The sequence below is a fragment of the Macaca nemestrina genome, chromosome X (genome assembly GCF_043159975.1).
Source record: "Macaca nemestrina isolate mMacNem1 chromosome X, mMacNem.hap1, whole genome shotgun sequence".
Taxonomy (NCBI): Eukaryota; Metazoa; Chordata; class Mammalia; order Primates; family Cercopithecidae; genus Macaca; species Macaca nemestrina.
The window spans coordinates 31,603,041-31,623,498 of record NC_092145.1 but is presented as its reverse complement, the minus strand read 5'-3'; the positions used below and the strand labels follow the sequence as shown (position 1 = coordinate 31,623,498).

General features: G+C 35.7%; 1 protein-coding gene across 10 annotated transcripts in view; it reads left to right on the top strand.

Annotated features, from left to right (window-relative positions):
• Positions 1 to 20,236, top strand: part of LOC105468436 (STAG2 cohesin complex component) — a 140,581-nt gene extending 120,345 nt beyond the window's left edge. For 7 of the 10 annotated variants that reach the window (XM_011718592.2, XM_011718599.3, XM_011718596.3 and 4 more), the window contains 7 exons: positions 1,632 to 1,760; positions 4,750 to 4,973; positions 8,358 to 8,547; positions 8,637 to 8,747; positions 11,651 to 11,777; positions 13,033 to 13,110; positions 18,310 to 20,236. In XM_011718592.2, coding sequence (XP_011716894.1) covers positions 1,632 to 1,760; positions 4,750 to 4,973; positions 8,358 to 8,547; positions 8,637 to 8,747; positions 11,651 to 11,777; positions 13,033 to 13,110; positions 18,310 to 18,333 — 883 coding nt within the window. In that variant the 3' untranslated portion in view covers positions 18,334 to 20,236. The remainder of the gene's footprint in view (positions 1 to 1,631; positions 1,761 to 4,749; positions 4,974 to 8,357; positions 8,548 to 8,636; positions 8,748 to 11,650; positions 11,778 to 13,032; positions 13,111 to 18,309) is intronic. The other 3 variants (XM_011718600.3, XM_071089055.1, XM_071089054.1) reach the window with 1 other exon arrangement.
• Positions 20,237 to 20,458: the final 222 nt, after the last annotated feature.

Below are 20,458 nucleotides of genomic sequence, written 5' to 3'. Positions count from 1 at the left end.
CAGTAGTTTGAGAATAGCCTGGCCAACATGGTGAAACCTGTCTCTACTAAAAATAGAAAAATTAGCTGGGAGTGGTGGTTTGCACCTCTAGTCCCAGCTACTCGGGTGTGAGAATGGCTCAAATCTTGGAGGCAGAGGTTGCAGTGAGCCGAAATTGCGCCACTACACTCCAGCCTGGGTGACAGAGCGCGAGTCTGTCTCAAAAACAACAGCAAAATGAGTTAGGATTAAAACTCCGTTTATAAACCTTTGTTTAAATTTAAACCATACAAAGTCTATAAATTATGTGAATCAAAGCAGCATAAATTCATCAAGCATTACACATCTTTTATCAACTTTTGTCATGATCTCATTGTCAGATAGAGAAATCTTTGAGGTTTGATTCCTTTGTCTCAAGTTTTTTCTTTGGTTCTGCACTCTTATTTTGTAGTGACCTTTTCCCATTTTTTGATCCACAGCCTTCTTTCCATCTGCATATTTTGTTCCCCTTATCAAAATTGGAAGTCATTTTATTTTATACGGGGCATGTAATTTAGTGATCAATTGCACTTTTAAAGTATGGATACATTTTAGACCTTTAACATAACCAACATTTGTGTATTAAAACCCTTTATCTGTTACCTGTGGGTTAAAGAACCTTGCTTTTGGAGTCTTGGACTCTCCTTCATCCTCTTGCTCATTTAGTTATAAAAGTGTTAACTGTCTCTTTGAGGAAAATTTGCTGCTCTTGTTTAAGTTTTGCTTATACTCCCTCAACTTAATTATTATTATTTTGTTTTTTGTAGAGACAGGGTCTCACCATGTTCACCAGGCTGGTCTTGAACCCCTGGCCTCGAGATCCTCCCACTTAAGCCACCGAAAGCATTAGGATTATAGGCATGAACCACCACACCTGGCTTCCTCCCTCAACAACTTTCACTTTGTTCTAAAACTGAAATTTATTTTTATGCCTGTTAATCCATTAGATGGTAATTGTACATAATATTTAAGGACTACCTATATATTATTTTCAGAAATAATGTCTTTTTTTCATGTAATATCCTTCCTTCGTTTCCTCCTTGATTCTATCTGGATTGTTTTTTACTCAGTTATATATTTGATAGAGTTATAATGTTGGGTTGTTATTTTGATGAATAGAGGTATTTATCGTCACATAAATGTAGTTAAAATGGGCCTTACATGGAGTTTAATTTTAAACTTTACTCTTGAATTGTTCATTACAGATATTTGTGAATTATTTTTTAACGTTCTATATGTTAGAGTAGGTCTCCTTTATGTCTTGAAAAATACAGATAATGTATTGATCATTATGTGAGAGAATTTATGTTATTTTCTATGGAAAAAGGTACCGATTAAAGAATGTAGATATACCAGACCATGTTCAGACTGAAAGCTAAGTGGTGTGTGTGTGTGTATGTGTGTGTGTGTGTGTGTGTGTGTGTGTATTGTTTTAAAGAAAGTAACAGTCACATAAAATGTTAATATATCTGCACTCTTTACAACCTCCTTGTTTTCTGTTCCTCAAATTAAAAGCTTGGCAAAGGAAGTAGCGAGTGAAATTTTCTAAGTTATTGACTTTTTTATTATAGTCCCTCAAATGTTTATTTCAATTATTTCTTTTTTCTTTGCAGAGATGGCATAGAATTTGCTTTTAAAGAGCCTAATCCGCAAGGGGAGAGCCATCCACCTTTAAATTTGGCATTTCTTGATATTCTGAGTGAATTTTCTTCTAAACTACTCCGACAAGACAAAAGAACAGTGTATGTATTTGCTGGAAATGTCCTATTTAATTTCATTTTGGGATTCTTAAGGGCAATTGTTATACTTGGTTTCTCTCCTTTCTACTCACACACAGAATTGTAGGATTGCATTAATACACGAAAAAGTTTATACTTGAGCAACTTTATAATTTAAGGATTATAACTATGTTTTATGCATAATAAATACTCTATTTTAATATTGTGAGTTTTCCTCCAGTATAGTTGTAGCTTTTGAGGTATAATTTGAATACTTTATGTATTATTTAAGGGACTGGACTCACTATGTTGCCCAGACTGGCTTTGAACTCCTGGGCTTAAGTGATTTTCCTGCCTTAATCTGAGTAGCTGGGGCTATAGGCATGAACCACTGTGCCTGGCTGCTTTTTGTGTTCTTATTTGCATTTGTGCCTTAATCCAACTAAGGAGGGAGCGTTTGAAAAACAATAATAAAGGCAATCCATCAGGAACATCCTTTAATTCTCAAACAGGGCACTTTTCTGGTTTAGTCTCCTATAATGGTGACTTATAAAAGAGCTCCCAAAATGGATTTAAATTCTCAAAAATCTTCTACCTTTCCTCATGGCTTTGAGGTGTAAAAGGGCAGAAGCATATGGATACCTCATATTGTAAATAATCTTGTCTGAAAACCCGCTAGTATTTTGCTTTTAAAGACTATAGACTTTATATGAAATTCTAAAGCAGACAAAACTAATGTATGGTGATAAAAATTACAGTAATGGTTACTTCTAGTATTGGAGAGTTTGAATGGGAACACTAGGGTACTAGAGTTCTGTACCTTTTTTTTTTTGAAACGAAGTTTAGCTCTGTCCCTCAGGCACCATCTCGGCCCACTGCAAACTCTGCCTCCCGGGTTCGAGAGATTCTCCTGCCTTAGCCTCCTGTGTAACTGGGATTACAGGTATGCACCACCATGCCTGGCTAATTTTGTATTTTTAGTAGAGACAGGGTTTCACCATGTTGGCCAGGCTAGTCTCAAACTCCTGACCTCAGGTGATCTGCCCGCCTTGACCTCGCAAAGTGCTGGGATTACAGACGTGAACCACCATGCCCTGCCAAGTTCTGTATCTTGTTAGGCATGTGGGTCACACAGGTCTATATTCAGTTGTAAAACTGATACAACAGTGGTCTTAGTTTTATGTGTTCTATTATATATAAATTTATCTCAGTTAAAATTGCATAAGCAGTATTAAATAAAAATTAAAACAATGAAATACCATTTCTCACCTAGCACATTAGGAAAAATTAAGAAGTCTGATAGTGTCAAATAAATATTGCCAAGGATGTGAGGCAGCAGAGCCTTTTATACATTGTTGATGGCAGTACAAGACCATTTTGTGGAGCTTTTTGGCAATGCCTAGTAAAGTTTAAGATTCTCTCTACCTCATGATCCAGTAATTTCATTCATAAGTAGATACCCCACAGAGACTCCTGAATACATGCACAATGAGGCTAATAAAAGAATGATGGCTGTTGGATTGTTTGAAATAGTGGAAAACTCAAAACAACCTAAACGTCCATCAACTGAAAATGGATCAATAGATTTATATATAATGGAATACCATACAATAGTAAAAATGGCTAGATTTCGTTGAGTACAAAGAGCAAAATACAAAACTGTTCTATGATGTTTACGGACAACTATGTATTGAACATATAAAATGTGCTTGGGGGTGATAAATAGTGGTAACCTCTGGGCACGAGGAGGAAGCAAAATGGGGATAGCTTTAGTGCAGGCTACTTATCTGTAATGTCCTATTTAGGTATGTGGTGGGTACATAATTGTAAATCTCTCTGCCAGTGAGTATATTTTGGCTCAAGCTTTGCATCTTGTTGCAGACTTAACAATTTTTGGAGTGGTAGTCAGTTCACAGGCCACACTTGGAGGGGTACTGTACTACTATATATGACTGAAGTGTATTGTAATACAGAAAGACATACTGGGAGTTGGGTGCGGTGGCTCACACCTGTCATCCCAGCATTTTGGGAGGTCATGGCAGGCAGAGAGTTCGAGAGCGATCTGGCCAACATGGTGAAACCCTGTCTCTACAAAAAGTGCAAAAATTAGGCGTGGTGGTGTGCACCTGTAATCCAAGCTACTCAGGAGGCTGAGGCAGGAGAATCGCTTGAACCTGGGAGATGGAGTTGCAGTGAGCCGAAACGGCACCACTGCACTCCAGCCTCGATAACAGAGTGAGGCTATGTCTCAAAAAAAAAAAAAAAAAGAAAAAAGAAAAATGCATACTGAACAGCTAACAAAGCAGTATGCTTCGTAACTGATGTCTCCTGTTCTCTTTAATGCTGTTCACACTAGTAAATCTGAATTGATAGAAATCAGTCATTACAATGACAGCAAATATTTTAGTTGCACTTTACAGTTAATTGACAAATAATTGTCTTTATTTGAAGCATAATTTAGCCTTATTGAACTCTTGGTGTCAGAGCCTTGGACTTGAATCATGGTTATGCTGCCTCTACTCATTTTTATTACTGTGGGATTACTTCTTAATTTTTATTATCCTTTCTTTCATCACCTGTAAAATTGGGAAAACATTCTCCTCATAGAATTGTAAGAATAGTTAAGGAACCTGAGGAAAAAAAATACCTAGCACATAGTCGTCACATGAACGTTAGTTGAATTTTGATTGCAAAATTACATATAAGCCTTGAGATACTTGGATCCAGGGGTAGATTTATGATTTCCACCAGGCTGAAACTTTTTTGCAGGTAGGAATCATATCATATCCATCTTTGTATCTATTCATAGTGCCTGGGATGTAATAGGTACTCAGCAAATGTTAAACTGAATGCTCTGAATTATTTCATTTGATGTGAAAATCTTGGCAGAGACAACATTGTTCATTAGGCTGAGTTTGAGTAGTGAAGTAATATGCCCATGCTCACACAACTAGGAGTTAATGTAACCTGCAGATTTCTGTATCGAAGCTAACAGTTTCGATTTCTTTTCAAGGTATGTTTACTTGGAAAAGTTCATGACCTTTCAGATGTCACTCCGAAGAGAGGATGTGTGGCTTCCACTGATGTCTTACCGAAATTCTTTGCTAGCTGGTGGTGATGATGACACCATGTCAGTCATTAGTGGAATCAGCAGCCGGGGGTCAACTGTGCGGAGTAAAAAATCAAAACCATCTACAGGAAAACGGAAAGTGGTTGAAGGCATGCAGCTTTCACTCAGTAAGGATATGATTTGTTTTCTTTATATTTATCCCTCATATTTACCAACTGAATTGTCATTAAGGTTCACCTTATTTTTTATTTGAGATGTGTTCAGTAATAGCTTAAAAATGTGTTCGTTATGTGTAAATGTGCTGTTGTATGCATTTTAGATACATAAACTCAGTTCTCACAACGTTTTGGGTACATCTTCATTTTTCAGATGACAGTACTTGGCACAGAAAGGTTAAGTAACATACTCATGTCACACAGTTAGTAGGAGAGCCATGCAGTTTCACTCTAGAGTGCCTGCTTTTTAAAATCTGTGCCACACTGTATGCATAGGGAAATGGACTCACTATTATGGAGCTAGTTATTACCCAAGAGATCAGATCATCTAGTTAAAGTGGAACAACAGATTTAGAGAGGTTGCAACTTCTGAATTTCTATGAAGAGGCCATTAATCATGAAGAACTTCATAGAAATAGAGTGCTATCATATTAGAGGTAGGAATGCATTATGGTGCTTGAAACTCTTAGACTCCTAGCACTCCAGAGTTGGTTCAAAATGGGCCTGGGGACTTTTTTTCTTAGGAATTATTAAACAAATTAGCTTAGCTGTCAACATTTGTCCCAGTTATTATTGTTGAATAGCAAACTACCTCAAAACTTAAGACATAGCCAGGACCATGGTGTCTGGTACCTCAGCTAGGAAGGCTCAAAGGCTGGTGGCTGAAATCATACGGAGGCATCTTCACTTACATATCTGATGCTGGCTGTCACTTGGGACCTCAGCTGTACTATCTGCCAGGACAGCTACCTGTGACTTCTCCATGTCAGCATATCACTAGGCTCCAAGAGCAAGTGTCCCAAAAGACCAGAAGTGGAAGCTGCCAATTTCTTAAGGCCTGGGCCCAAAAACTGGCATAGTGTAATTTCTGCCATATTCTATTTGCCAAGCAATCACAGAGATTCTAGGGGAGAGGACATAATTCTCCACCTCTTAATGTGAGAAATGTCAAAGAATTTTGGGGCCATATTTTTAAATTGCCACATAACTCATCAGCTTTCATTTATCATCAAGTGCTTAATGTTTAAAACTTGATTGTCCTATGAATTTTAGTATCTTTTGTCCAGTAGTATAAAGGCATAACCTTATATTTCTAACTTGTACAATTTTACACTGGTTAGTTATATAGTCCCAACATCATAGTTAATAGGGAAATCTCTTTTATTAACCTGGACCAGTTAAAGTAGTTAGGGCCCATGGTTTATAAGTTAAAAGAAACTTTTCTGTTTTTTAAAAACAATGTTATCAAATTAAAAGATGGTGTTTTCTCATATCACTAAATTTTTGAAAGTTTTTATCATTTGAGCTAGTTGTTAATAGTTATAGATGTGTGCTGGGCCATCAAATCTCTCTCTTTTTTAGACATCATGGAAACACATGAATGGGTATTCATATTACAGAAATATCTCTCTCTTTTTTTTTTTAAGACCTCATGGAAACAGATATGAATTGGTATTTATATTACATTTTACAAATAGATTATTAAACCAGATACTTCAGTTTTTACAGGAAGAGTCAATGCTCTCATTCAGGTTTTTGGGGAGAACCATAGAAATTGAGGCGTTAATAAGTTAAGGAAGTTTGAATACTGATAAGTTTGCCAAGTCAATGCAGTTTTGAAGACAATATTGGAGCCTGAATGCAGTAGAACTTAAAGGCTGATATAATTATATTGCAAAATGTGGAGTTTATGTTTAATCTATTATTAGAGTATTAGCTATTCATGCATTTTCTTTCCACTCTTATCCCTTAAAACCTTACACACATTTGCAAATATGCATAATCTTTTTTATGTTTTTGATGGAGTTTTACTCTTGTTGCTCAGGCTGGAGTGCAATGGTGTGATGTTGGCTCACCGCAACCTCCCCCTCGCTTGATCAAGTGATTCTCCTGCCTTAGCCTCCCAAGTAGCTGGGATTACAGGCGCCTGCCACTGCGCCTAATTTTTGTATTTTTAGTAGAGATGGGGTTTCACCATCTTTGCCAGGCTCAAACTCCTGACCTTATGATCCACCTGTCTCAGCCTCCCAAAGTACTGGGATTACAGGCGTGAGCCACTACACCTGGCCTCATCTGTATAATCTTCTAATGAAATAGTTTTCTTCTAAATTCACAACCACAAAGTGCTATTAATTTTTTTCTCCCAAGTCAGTGATTTTAAAAATTACTATTAATTCAGTAACAATTGTACACAAATTTGACTGACTATGGCAACATTTACAGACATTTGAAAAAAGTAGCTTTTGCAGGTGTGAAACCTTTTTTCTTTTTAGTCCAGTGCTTAATATTCATATAGATTTGTGGCCCCCTTGCAGTTGCTCTTACTACCTGCTCAGTGGTCTGCATCCAATAGATTGGGAACCAGTCTCCTATTACTTCCATCCCTGTTACCATGTCTCACTCACCTAGGCCACACAATTAGCCTCCTAACTGGTCTGTTTGTTCACCAGTATTCTGTTTTTAAGTTTACTCCCCACACTGCCACCACATTGACTAAAACATGTAACTCACCAAATTACTTCCCTGCCTTAAAACCTTAACAGCAGTTCCTTGTTACATTAGCAGAGCTCACAAGATTTTCCACAATTTGATTCCTGCTTCTTTATCTAGCCTTGTCTTTTACTACTCTTTCAATCTTTGTGCCCCAGGAGTAGCAAACTGTTAGTTTTGAACCATACGAAATTGCCCTTTTTGTAGGTCAAATATCAGCAGATTAATAGGGTTCAGTCGACTGGGTGCAATGTCTCACACTTGTAATCCCAGCACTTTAGGAGGCCAAGGCAGGCAGATCACTTGAGGCCAGGAATTCAAGACCAGCCTGGCCAACATGGTGAAACCCTGTCTGTACTAAAAATACAAAAATTAGCCAGACATGGTAACACATTCCTGTAATCTCAGCTACTTGGGAGGCTGAGGCAGGGGAATTGCTTGAACCCAGGAGGTGGAGGTTGCGGTGAGCCGAGAATTGCCTTAGTTCTTGCTTTATGTTCTTCTCCCTGCCTAGAATAAAAAGCCTTCCTAGCCCAGCTGATACCTACTCTAGTTAGAAGTTGCTTCTGGATAGTTGGCTCTGACCCCTTTCACTGCCCCCATTCCCCTTATGCTTCCCTCTCTCCTTGCATTTGCCACATTGTATTTTAATTGCCTAGTTGTTCTGTGTCTACAACTAGACTCTAAGGCCAGGTCAGGGACTGCCCCTTACATAGGTTTGTGTCCCCCTATTCCTATGACTTGCATGTGGAAAGCAACAGATGTTTATTGACCTGAACAGGTTGTATTAGACACCTGAATAGTCAAAATTAGTGACTAAACCTCGTCGTTAATTTTCTTTTCCAGCTGAAGAAAGTAGTAGTAGTGATAGTATGTGGTTAAGCAGAGAACAAACACTGCACACCCCTGTTATGATGCAGACACCACAACTCACCTCCACTATTATGAGAGAGCCCAAAAGATTACGGCCTGAGGATAGCTTCATGAGTGTTTATCCAATGCAGACTGAACATCATCAAACACCTCTTGATTATAAGTAAGTACATTTGATCATTTTCTGTACTATAACTTTATTAATTACATAGAAAAAGTTAAGTTAAAAGAAGAATAAAATTCTCCTTGAAGCACGCAGGTAACATGGATGTTAGCTCAAAGACAACAAGAGGAAGCAAGGCAACAGCAGGAGAGAGCAGCAATGAGCTATGTTAAACTGCGAACTAATCTTCAGCATGCCATGTAAGTGAGAGTGCCTTATTGTCTGAGTCTAGGAAGTTCACTAATTCATTTTAACATTTTAATGTGTGCCTTATCTAAAAATTTCAGCAAACTCTCTAGAGTAACTTGAGCTGAAATAATCAAGGAACTAAAAATTGGTCTTTCCAACAGAAAAACAAAATATTTTAATTAAAATACTACCCAGTTAGCCAAAGGACCAATCTTAGGTTGATCTGTTGGAAAAGTTTAAATATCAATCCTTGTTTATTTTGGTACACAGCATTAAAAATACAGTTCTGTTACATCCTAATTGATTTTCCCAACCTAGTTCAGGCCCTCATCTCTCACCTGAACTATTATATTAGCTTTCTAACTGGTTTTCTTCCCTCAAATCTCCCATTTATCTTCTCACCAAACCTCTCCCTTCACCCCCCACTCCATCATTCACACTACCATCAAGAATTACTATTCTAGAATAAAAATCTTACCATGTAACTCTTACTTAAAACCTTTCTGTGACTCCCCATTGCCTGCTGGATAAACTCCAAACTTCCTTAGCTCATGGCATGCAAGATGTTTCAAAATATGGCCCATGGCCCCTGCCACATTTTAGTATGATTTCGTATTCCCTGGCAGCTGGTAAAATCATCATAAAAGAACAAGCTCAGGTGTCACTTTAACTGAAGCTTTGGTCATCTATGCTTCCATAACACTATGTATATCCATATTTCTTATAGCACTTGCCACGTTGTACTGTAAATATTTGTTTATGAGTTTGTCCCGTTTGTCTAGACTGTGAGCTCCTCAAGGGCAGGGACCACATTCATTGCCTGTCAGTGCTTGACACATAAAAGGTGCTAAGTAAATGTTCATTGAATTGAATAAATGTTCAATGCTAAAAAAAATTGAAGTTTATCTTTTAAATACTTTGCTTTTACTGGATTATGTATGATAACTTTATAAATCTTTATAAAATCTTCATTAGCTTTGGCTCTAAAATAAATGGCAGACAAGCAGTCTTTAGATAATTTTTTTAAATGTCTTGATTAGTATACAGGGAAAAGTGTGATGATTATGATTAAGTTTTTGAGTTTGAAAGCATTGTATTTATAATGTGCTATATGTTTTACTGATAGTAGTTGTTACCCTCTTCTTTTTTTAATTCATATTTTGTTCTGTTTTGTTGGTTTTTAGATGTTAAGAATTTTACCTGTTTTTCTTACAAAATGATCATTTACTATGAGTGGTGGCCTGCATAAATTCACTTTAGTTATTATAAGTTCTTATTTTATGCTGGATCCTACAACTAATTTCTTGGCTTCCAACTTGTCACCAGTCCATATATTCCAGAATTCTGCCATGCAATCATTTGGTCTGTATCTCTCCCCATAAAACATTATACCAGTTCCTAAGATACTGAGTACCATTTTAATTCCCAATTATAGTTAACCGCCCCCCGCCTCCCCCTCCCTCCCCACTGGCAACTACAAGAAATTATCTCAGTTAAATAACTATTACCAGAAGATTCTTTGGTGATTGTACCATAAGTCATCTATTGCGTGGGACTCTAAAGCATTTTCATCTTACAATGATTTTTCTATAATGGTATCTGCCCTATAAATAAAAATACTTCCAAATTATCTTATTTTTCATAGCTCGTATCACATGTATCTTCCTTGTATTTCAAACAAAATGCAGAACAGCTTTCTGATTTTCTGTCACATGGTTCATACAGCACGTATATTCCCTTCACGGTTGCCTCCACAAAATACAGTAAAATTGTCTTTCTACCTAGAATTGTTAGGAAATAAGGACCATTATAAACATATTTGTCCAGGTAACATGGATCAGACATCATACCTTGTTATCTTTATATCTTTTAAGAACCAGCATAGTATTGTGTAAATTGTAAGCATTCGGTAAATAATTGCTGGGGTTTTGGCAACTTTCTTGACTATGGGGGTGTCTTTGGATGAGAAAAGAAGGTAATGTTGGCCAAACTGGGGAAAAACAAGTCCTACTCAGTCTCACAATTATGTTGGCTACTTTATGCTGATCTGGGCTACTTTGTGAACTTAATGTATTCCCCATAATTATGTAATAACATATATAACTCTTGGTCTTAGTTTTTCATTTTAAATTTCTATATATGTCTTAGTTTGAGTTTCATAGGGCACACGAATCTAAGTTTCAGCATGAGTGTTCCTCATTTCTTCCTGAGGCAGAATTAATCCCTTATTTTAGTATGTCCTTAGAACATTTGATGCATAGTTTTCTTGTAATTTTTATCACATTTTGTCATAATTAATTGTTTATCTCTGTTTGCCATAGTAGACTGTAAGCTCCTTGAGGGCAGGAATCATGTCTTAGTCTTATTCATCTTTTTTTTTTTTTTTTTTTTTTTTAAACATCCATAGGACACAGTAGAAGCCTGTCACATAGTGGGCATTGTGTGAGTGAGTGTGCACATGCCTGGTACACATTAGGTACTGAATGAATGAGGGAGTGATGGGTAAAAGTAGCATTATATATTGATGAAAATATGTGTATTCTGAAAATGTCATTTCTTTGGTCTCTGTTTTATGTTTGTTTATTAATTTGTACCCTGCCTACTTTCAAAAAGGATTTGAGGTATCTTGTATGTTCCCATGTGGGAAATTCTCATTGAATCTTGTATATGGCATATCAGAACTATAAAGCTAAATGTACTGAAGTAATGTAGAATAAACATAACTCCTTAGCATTTTTAGACAAGTGAACATTGGGTTTTGACATCATTGATGACATAATGCCTAATCATTCTCCCTGACCTTTAATTCCATCATTTTCCATTATACTTGAATATAGAGAGCCACATACTGCTGCCTATATATTAATAGTCATGACGTGAGTTCAGATCTTGACTTTGTTTTATATTTCTCTAGTCGGCGTGGCACAAGCCTAATGGAAGATGATGAAGAGCCAATTGTTGAAGATGTTATGATGTCCTCAGAAGGGAGGATTGAGGATCTTAATGAGGGAATGGATTTTGACACCATGGATATAGATTTGGTAAGAAACTTCATGATTTCTGTAAGATTTTCAATTTAGATCTTTTGAAAATTATGTTGGATATTTATTAGAGTAGAGAAATACTTACCAAGAGAAATAAGTTTTGCAAAAATATTAAATAAAATAGTTGCCAGGGGTTTTAGATATATGGGAAGGGATTTAGAAGAGAGTAAGGTTGGTGAAGGTGATAGATCCTAGATTAAGATGATAAAAATTGTCTGTTTGCTTCTGAGATTAATTTAGGAATATATAGGTTTAAAGGGTATATTTTGATTAATACTAATTTGACTATGAAAGTCAATTGTTATTTAATTATGCATTAAACATGAGTATAAAAGTATACCATTATCAAAACAATGTATTAATACTACTTGTTGAGACAAATTCAATATCAGATAATGAAGTAAAATTATTTAAACTTGAAGGAAGTTAAATACAGGAAGGAGTGTATTCTTTATTAATAATTAAATATGTGATTAGGGTTGATCATACACAAAATGGTTTTACATATTTCATTTTGCTACATATCTCATTCAACTTTGTGAAGTAAGTTGAGATGATTGAGAATATTGAAACTTACTCTCTCCAAAGAGGCAAAACTAGCAGACAGTAAAGTTGATACTTCTAAGTCAAGTCTTATGATTCTTTTTAGTATATTGTGTATTCTTCTTAAAGAAATAATTAAATTTTTAGAATGGTATAAAGGTGCCTCAAAAGGAAAACGGATTTGAGAGAATGATTTTTAAAGTAAAATGAAAAATGAGTTTTCCGGTTTTTGTCTCTCAGGATAATTTTTCCATGAGTTTTTTATTTTTTATTTTATTTTTTATTTTATTTTTTTATTTTGAGACGTAGTCTCACTCTGTCACCCAGACTGGAGTGCGGTGGCGCGATCTCAGCTCACTGCAAGCTACACCTCCTGGGTTCATGCTGTTCTCCTGCCTCAGCCTCCTGAGTAGCTGGGACTACAGGCGCCCAATTTTTTGTATTTTTAGTAGAGACAGGGTTTCACCGTGTTAGCCAGGATGGTCTCGATCTCCTGACCTCATGATCCGCCCGCCTTGGCCTCCCAAAGTGCTGGGATTACAGGCATGAGCCACCGGGCCCGGCCAATCATTTTCCATGAGTTTTTAAAATACTGTGTCAGGTACACTTGCAATCACATAGGCCATGTGAACACTTAACTTGGATATTTTCAGTTACTATCTGGTTTGTAGATATAGCTAATGTCAACTTATTTCCTTTTTTCCTTTAGCCACCATCAAAGAACAGACGAGAGAGAACAGAACTGAAGCCTGATTTCTTTGATCCAGCTTCAATTATGGATGAATCAGTAGGTTTAATTTAAATGTACCCCAGGATTGCAAAATCAAAAGTATAGGCATTCTCTCAGTTTGAGGTTGAAAACCTGGGGTAGCATACTGAGAATAGATGAAAACAGTTGGACGTGAGAAAAAGAGGCAGGCAGGCAGGATTTCAGTGGGAGGGGAAGAGAGTGATGCAATAGTGGTGACAGATTAGAAAAGTACTTTTGAATCCTGGCTGACTGGGACTTGAATATTAAGGAATTTGGACTGTTCTTCCAGGTTTGTACTGTTCTTCAATGGGTTGCCCATTGAGGGATTTTTAAATAAGGTAATGTCATGATGAGAATTGTGTTTCAGAAAGATTTCCTTGACATTTATGGATGGGACAGGGTGAATGAGGGGCGTAATATAAAGGCATGGTGAAAAATAATGAGAACTTGAACAAAGGCTTTGATAATGAAGAGAAGGTTATTGAGCTGTCTAGGATGAGAGTCAGTTACCACTCCCACCATCCTTAATTGGTTATTATTGGGCTTTGTCAGTTCTTTTTCTTAAATACCTCTTTTATCAGTCCCCTGTGCCATATTCTTCTTGACAGTGCCTTGATTCGGGTCCTCCTCAGTTTTCACATGGGCTGTTGCAAAGCCTTTAAGCTGATATTGCAGTTCCCCTGCTCCTTTATACCTCTTGTGGGGTCATATTTCTAAAAATGCAGATGTGATATTCTCACTTACCATTCTTTTATTGATTTTTTTCCCCCATTGCCATTAGGAAGAAAATTCTAGCTCCTCAGCCTAGCAAACAAAGCCTTTTATGATCTGGTTCCCTTGCCACCTTAACCTTGGCCTTTTCCTTACATGTATTCTATGCTCTAGCCATATCAAATCTTGTAGTTCCTCTCAGATACACTATGCTCTTTCCTGACTCCATAACTTTGTATAAGCTTTTTTTCTGCCAGAAATTCCCCTTTATTTTTCCTCCTAGTAAAGTCTTTATTTGATACTAATTCTGACATTACCTGTGGAATTTTTGCTGACTTCCAGATTTTTTTTTCTCTTCTTCCTTAACTCCTTGTACACACTTTATTGTAATAATTACCAGACTTGCATAGTGAGATAGGATATTACATGCCCTGGTCCTTCACTAGATTGAAATCCCTGAGGCAGTGATGATGTTATTCATTTTTAGTTCTGCCCAGCACAGTAGATATTTAGTTTTGTCAAATGAATAAATTTGACATCTCCCTTTTTAGTATCTACCCATTTTATGTTCCTCGTTCCTCACAGCTACTGCCTCAAGTGATGGTTATACCATCCTCTAAGGCCTCCCTTCTATGTCCAATTTCTACCATTCCCTCCTTGCCCTCTCCTACCTCATAATCTGCTTTCAGATAGCTTTTAGAACTATTTTGACAAACTAATTCACACTAACATGTTTATTAATAAGGCCAAGGGGCTGGGCTTAGTGGCTCATGCCTGTAATCCCAACACTTTGGGAGGCCAAGGTGGGAGGATTGTTTGAGCCCAAGAGCTTGAGACCAGCTTGGGCAACACAGTGAGGCCCCATCTTTACAAAAACTAAAAAAAAATCAGCTGGGCATGGTGATGCGTACCTGCGGTCCCAGCTACTTAGGAGCGCGAGGTGGGAGGATCGCTTGAGCCCAGGAGGTTGAGGCTGCAGTGAGTTGTGTTTACGATACTGCACTCCAGCCTGGGTGACAGAGCCGAGACCCTGTCTCAAAAAAACAAAAAAAAAAAAAGGTAGAATCTGCTTCGATTGGTCTTATGTGTGGGACGTGGATGCAGCTGGAAACCATCATTCTTAGCAAACTATCACAAGAACAGAAAACCAAACACCGCATGTTCTCACTCATAGGTGGGAACTGAACAATGAGATCACTTGGACTCAGGAAGGGGAACATCACACACAGGGGCCTATCATGGGGAGGGGGCAGGGGGGAGGGATTGCATTGGGAGTTATACCTGATGTAAATGACGAGTTGATGGGTGCAGCACACCAACATGGCACAAGTATACATATGTAACAAACCTGCACGTTATGCACATGTACCCTACAACTTAAAGTATAATAATAATAAATAAATTTAAAAAAAATAAATAAAAAAAAAAAAGATTCTGCATTGCTAACATGCTGTCGGTGCTTCAGGTCTGCAAACCATACTTTGAGTAGCAAGACTTTATAGTACCTAAGTGACCTATCCCACTCATAAGTCTGAAGTTTATGGTTTTCTTGATAATTAATCTAACAGTATGTATCATCTTAGTTTGTTAAACATGAAAGTAGTGATTATGATGAGGGGTAAAGGAATATTTTCAAGCAGGTGTGATGAAATGCATTTATTCAACAATTTATTACATCAGAAGTTGGTGCTGAAGTGAATAAGACACTCTCCCTGTCCTTAAGGAATTCATATTCTAGTGCACCTTGACTATCACTTTGAAATGAAAAGTATGGAAGGTAGTAGCTGAGAGCTTGGGTGACAGACACTATGCTAGGTATGATTTATTTTGATCTTCTCAGCATTCCCATTACCTTGTGAGAAAGGTAATGGGAATTTCCACTTTCATGCTGTAGTAAGCTGAGACTGAAGAAGTGGTTTAGTGGCTTTGCTCAGTTATACAGTTAGGAAGTGTCCAAGTAGTAATTTGATGCCAGTTCCTTTTGATTTAATAATCTCCTGCTGTCTCTACTGTCGTAATCCCCATTTGGATGAAACACCAACAGAAGTAATTAAGAAATTGAAATGGTTAACTATGATCAAAATTAATATGGGCAGTTAGGATCACCATTTTTTAATGTATTTGTCTAATGTCAGGAGAACTTTTAACATTTGTTTTCTTAGTTACATACTAGATTTGCAAACAGGTGTTCTTCAGATTACTAAAATAATGAAACAGCAGTATTAACTGTGTATCTATTTTTGACATTTAACATTTAGAGAAAAGTAGGGTCCTAATAGTCATTTTTTATTTATGGTGATTTTATAGCGTTCTCGTGTACATTGAATGTTACAGCTGAGAGGCTTTTATTTATTCTTAATTTGATAATAGTTTAGCTGCTTCTGCTACTAAAATTAGGAAAATGAGCACTTGTACTTATAACTGTAGTTTTATAGCATTACCACATGATGGCAGCAGTCACATAACTGAATGCTCAATAATCTTTAAAGGCTTAGGTTTCTTTAGAAGGCTTTGACAATGTAATTTTTTTTTAAAAGTTAATAGTTTATTTTTAAAATATACACTAAACTATACTCTATACTGTCTCAACCATAACTTAAGAAATGGAATAATGGAAAATTTTAAATGTAAAGTTCTGTTTGCCTTTATACAATACCCCACATCTGTTCTTACTGAAGCCCGTAATAACGGGGTCATCAAAACAGTAGCAAAATTGGGATTTAAATTCTTTAATGTCCAGTTCTAAGAAGTGGTAATATAAACACTCTGAACCTATCATTTTGTGTTGCATATACATAAAATTCTAGATTTATGGTATAGCTGGTTTTATATTTGGACACAAAATTGGTTTATAACATTTTGATAACAGTCGTTTTCTGCCAGAATTGCCAAAATATACTGAAGTTTGATATTTGTACTTCTAAAAATATGTTAAAGTATTTATTAATGTTAACATCAGAAATAGGCAGAGTTTGTTTTGGCACAGAAAAGAGTGTCACTACTCTCATTCCCCTGTGTTGAGATTCTCTTATTAGAATTATTTATAGTATAAAATTGGTAAAGAAGGGCTCCATGTAATGGAACTAATTTAATGTTCTAGTAAGAGAATCTAGTTATAACCTAGTCTGTACAAAACAAACAGAATCTCAGGGGTTTGGGTGCTTTCTAGTCAGGCACTCTGTTTGTAAAGAACTTGAGTTCATCTTCATCCCATACTCTATACTAAATTGCTAATTAAGATTTTATACTTTCATTCATCATCAGACCTTTCCCTACCGAGATTCATAGACTGTTATGGCAAGAATTGGCCTTTAAACATTATCTAGGTCTCTTTGGTGGAAACATTCTAACCACCCAAACTCTTGTCTTTAACCAAAAAAGGAGAACCCTGAAGCATGCGGGAAGGGGAGAGGACAAGGGATTAGTAGTGTGGTAGTTATTGTGAATGGACAGGTAAGAAACTGGGTGCACGAGTCCTCTTTGTTTTCATTACTTGGGATTCCAAACACTACTTGATAATTCATTATAAAGAGGCTGCAATCAGATACTTGTTTCTGGGTCTGAAAATACACAGTTTCTTCAGCTTATGGTTATACATGAGTTCTATGACTTTTGTTCATAGAACTTATGAGAGATTTAACTTGTAAGTAAGAGCTCTTTGTAATATTTCAGCTCATTACATCTGGCTTTGATATCAGTTCTTACTAGCTCATTATAGTATTCTAAAATATTACTTAATGGGCATAAGTGCTAGAATTTTAATTGAACAACCTAACTTTTAGTATATATACTAACAGTCACATGCTATTCTTGTTTAATGAGCAAGGGAGAGTTGCTCCATTCATCATCTGCTTTTACTTTTAGACAAGTAATTATTAGATTTTACCTAACATTCCTTTCTCAGCTGGAGTATATAGAAAGCATCAATATAAGTCATTTTGCCCTGATTTTACCTTACCTTTTTGATTTCTTAAAATGTGTAGTTCTGTTCTATTCACTTTGGCCATATTTTCTAAAGAAAGCTTCCTGCTTTCTACATACTTGAATTGTTCTTAGATTGTTTTTGGTCTGCATTTTCAAATGCCTTTTTGAAAAACTGTATCCACTTCCAGCACAAATAGCCAAGTTTGCAAGACTTTCTTAACCTCTTTCCAAGGAACCTGTGCCAGAAATATATGTGAAGAAGCACAATCATTTATTCATTCAACAAATACCTATGTTGAGTGCCTATGTTTAGGGCATTATCTAGACATCAGGGGTATATATAAACATAATTAATCCAAGGTTCCTACTTTAATTATATTTGTGAGGTAAGTAGCATCTTGATTAGTCCTGATGTTATTTCATTGTATATCATGGTCGATTTAATTTTAGAATTATACATCTGAAGAGAGAGGAAGTTTTCAAAGTGGTTTTATTAGCATGTTATTTAACATAATAAAGCATTAATGTAATGTTTACAGATATATTTAAATAAATGAATGACTTTTAACGAGATTTTCTCCCCCCTCTCTCTCTCATTAGGTTCTTGGAGTGTCAATGTTTTAATACCAGTACACAATTAAATCTGTGGTGAAGTCATTTTCTAAGTGGAAGAGGAAATTTTAAAGTGTGGTAGATACAGTGAAATTCTGTACAGATTTTTCTCTAAGGAGAATATGACATGCTTATGCTTACCAAGATCAAGTGCATTGAGGGGCAGTTTTGTTTGCCTGAATAAAAGTAAAGGACAAGTAAACAATTTGATGATAAGCTACAGTTTTTCTTAGAAAGTAAATATTTTATTTATGCGCTGTTAGTTGGCTTTTGAATCAATTATTTCATGCTTTTTTTTAAAAAAAGAAAAAAAACAAAATAACAATCTGAAGAGGCATTTGGTACAGATACGAATTCTCTTACATTTATTTACTGGTTGTACTAAATAATGATGACCTCTGCTGGATTTTTGTTTACATCCAGAAAACAATGTTAAGGATGTATTTATTCCCCTACCCTGAAGAAAGTGTAGGATAGAATTGTTTTTAGCATTCTAAATTTAAATGCTTAAAACATCAATCAACAAAACTTTGTTTTAAATATTGTAATTGTGGAGAAAAGTAAACTTATAAGCAGAACTTTTACAATTTTTTCATCTAAAAGTATTTTAAGATATTTTTAAAATCCAAGAGCTTCTCTATACTTTTCAGAAATATCCAGATGCAGTGAACTGCCAGAAGGTAACCAGTCTCAAACATGCTTATCCCATTATCAACCCTGAAAGTTTGCTTGTCCTTTAAGATAAAAATGTAATGTTGTGATATTCCTTCCAGTAGTGCCACTGTATTTTGTCTCCAAATAAAAGAAGCTTATTGTAGTATGTTTGCAGAAAAATTCTAAACAAAAATTATACAGCTTATTAGAGTGTGGGAATAGGGATCTAAATTTTAAATAAAATTATATATATATATAAATTGGTGCTGATTTTATAATTGCGCAGTTTGTTTAGTTTTTTCTTACTTTTAAATTCCAACTTAAAATTATGAGGTTTCAGAAATATATTGAAAGTTTAACAATGTTTAAAAATAGAAAAGCATGAGTGTTCATGCTTTAAAATGATTTTTAAATTTGTATTTTATATTGTTTTATCTATCTGTCTTTGCAAGCAGTCTTCAGGTTAAAGATACTTCTAACAGGTTACAGTACATTTCCGCTGTATGTAAATTAGATGGGATAATAGAATTCATAACCCATAATATTCTTTGAAAGCTAAGCTTTAAACTTCATTTTATGTCCTTTCACAAATAAATTAGTTTAAAACAGAAAGTGGCTACTTGCCATTTTGACATCAACTCATTTTGCGAGGCTTAGGCAGCTAGACATCGTTTAAAACAAAATATTAACTTATATTACATGTGTATCTATCTTTTGTCAGTCGTCTCTCAGTTCTTGAGGTATATTATTTTAATCATTCCATGCCTTAATATGCTTGCAATACAAGAATATCTTCAGATGGGTGAATACCAAAAGGCTTTCAGTTTTTAGTCAGAAATCAAGCATTGGGCTGTGGTAGCCAAAAACCATAGGTTAGCTAAAAAGATCATGATACAATTATTTTATTAAGTCATGGTTAATAACAAATGAATCCAGACTTGTCTAACAGATTTTCCATCAACAAATATTGTTATGTGCAAAAGTATTGCCTATGTTGTTTTACACACCACTGCATTAACTAGAACTGCTGAGAGGACTGTATATATGATTTTAAACCTAAGTTGATTTTTTTTCTCACTCTTGAAAGGAGTACTTCTTTGTGAAAGCAGTTCTTACAGCTTTGTTTTCAACCAGCTAAAAATGTTTTATATATTACTCTAACCTGTTGTCCTCCACATTCTATTGTCCTAATTGTACTGTTTTCTGATTTGTATTTATGTCTTGAGACAGTAACTTTTTGAATAAAAATAAACCTACAGTATGTTGTATGTTTTCTCTTGTACTCAGAGGGGGAGGGTGACTATAAATGGTTTGCAAATTATATCTATTATCACATCTTTTCATGTGTTTGGGGAATAATTTATAGAGAATGCCATCAGTTTATATTTTTAATAAATCATATGTATTTACAATGAAACCAAATCCCTAATTGGGTTATTACTTTAAAATAGGAATCTGTAACCATTATTGCTTTAATTTTCAT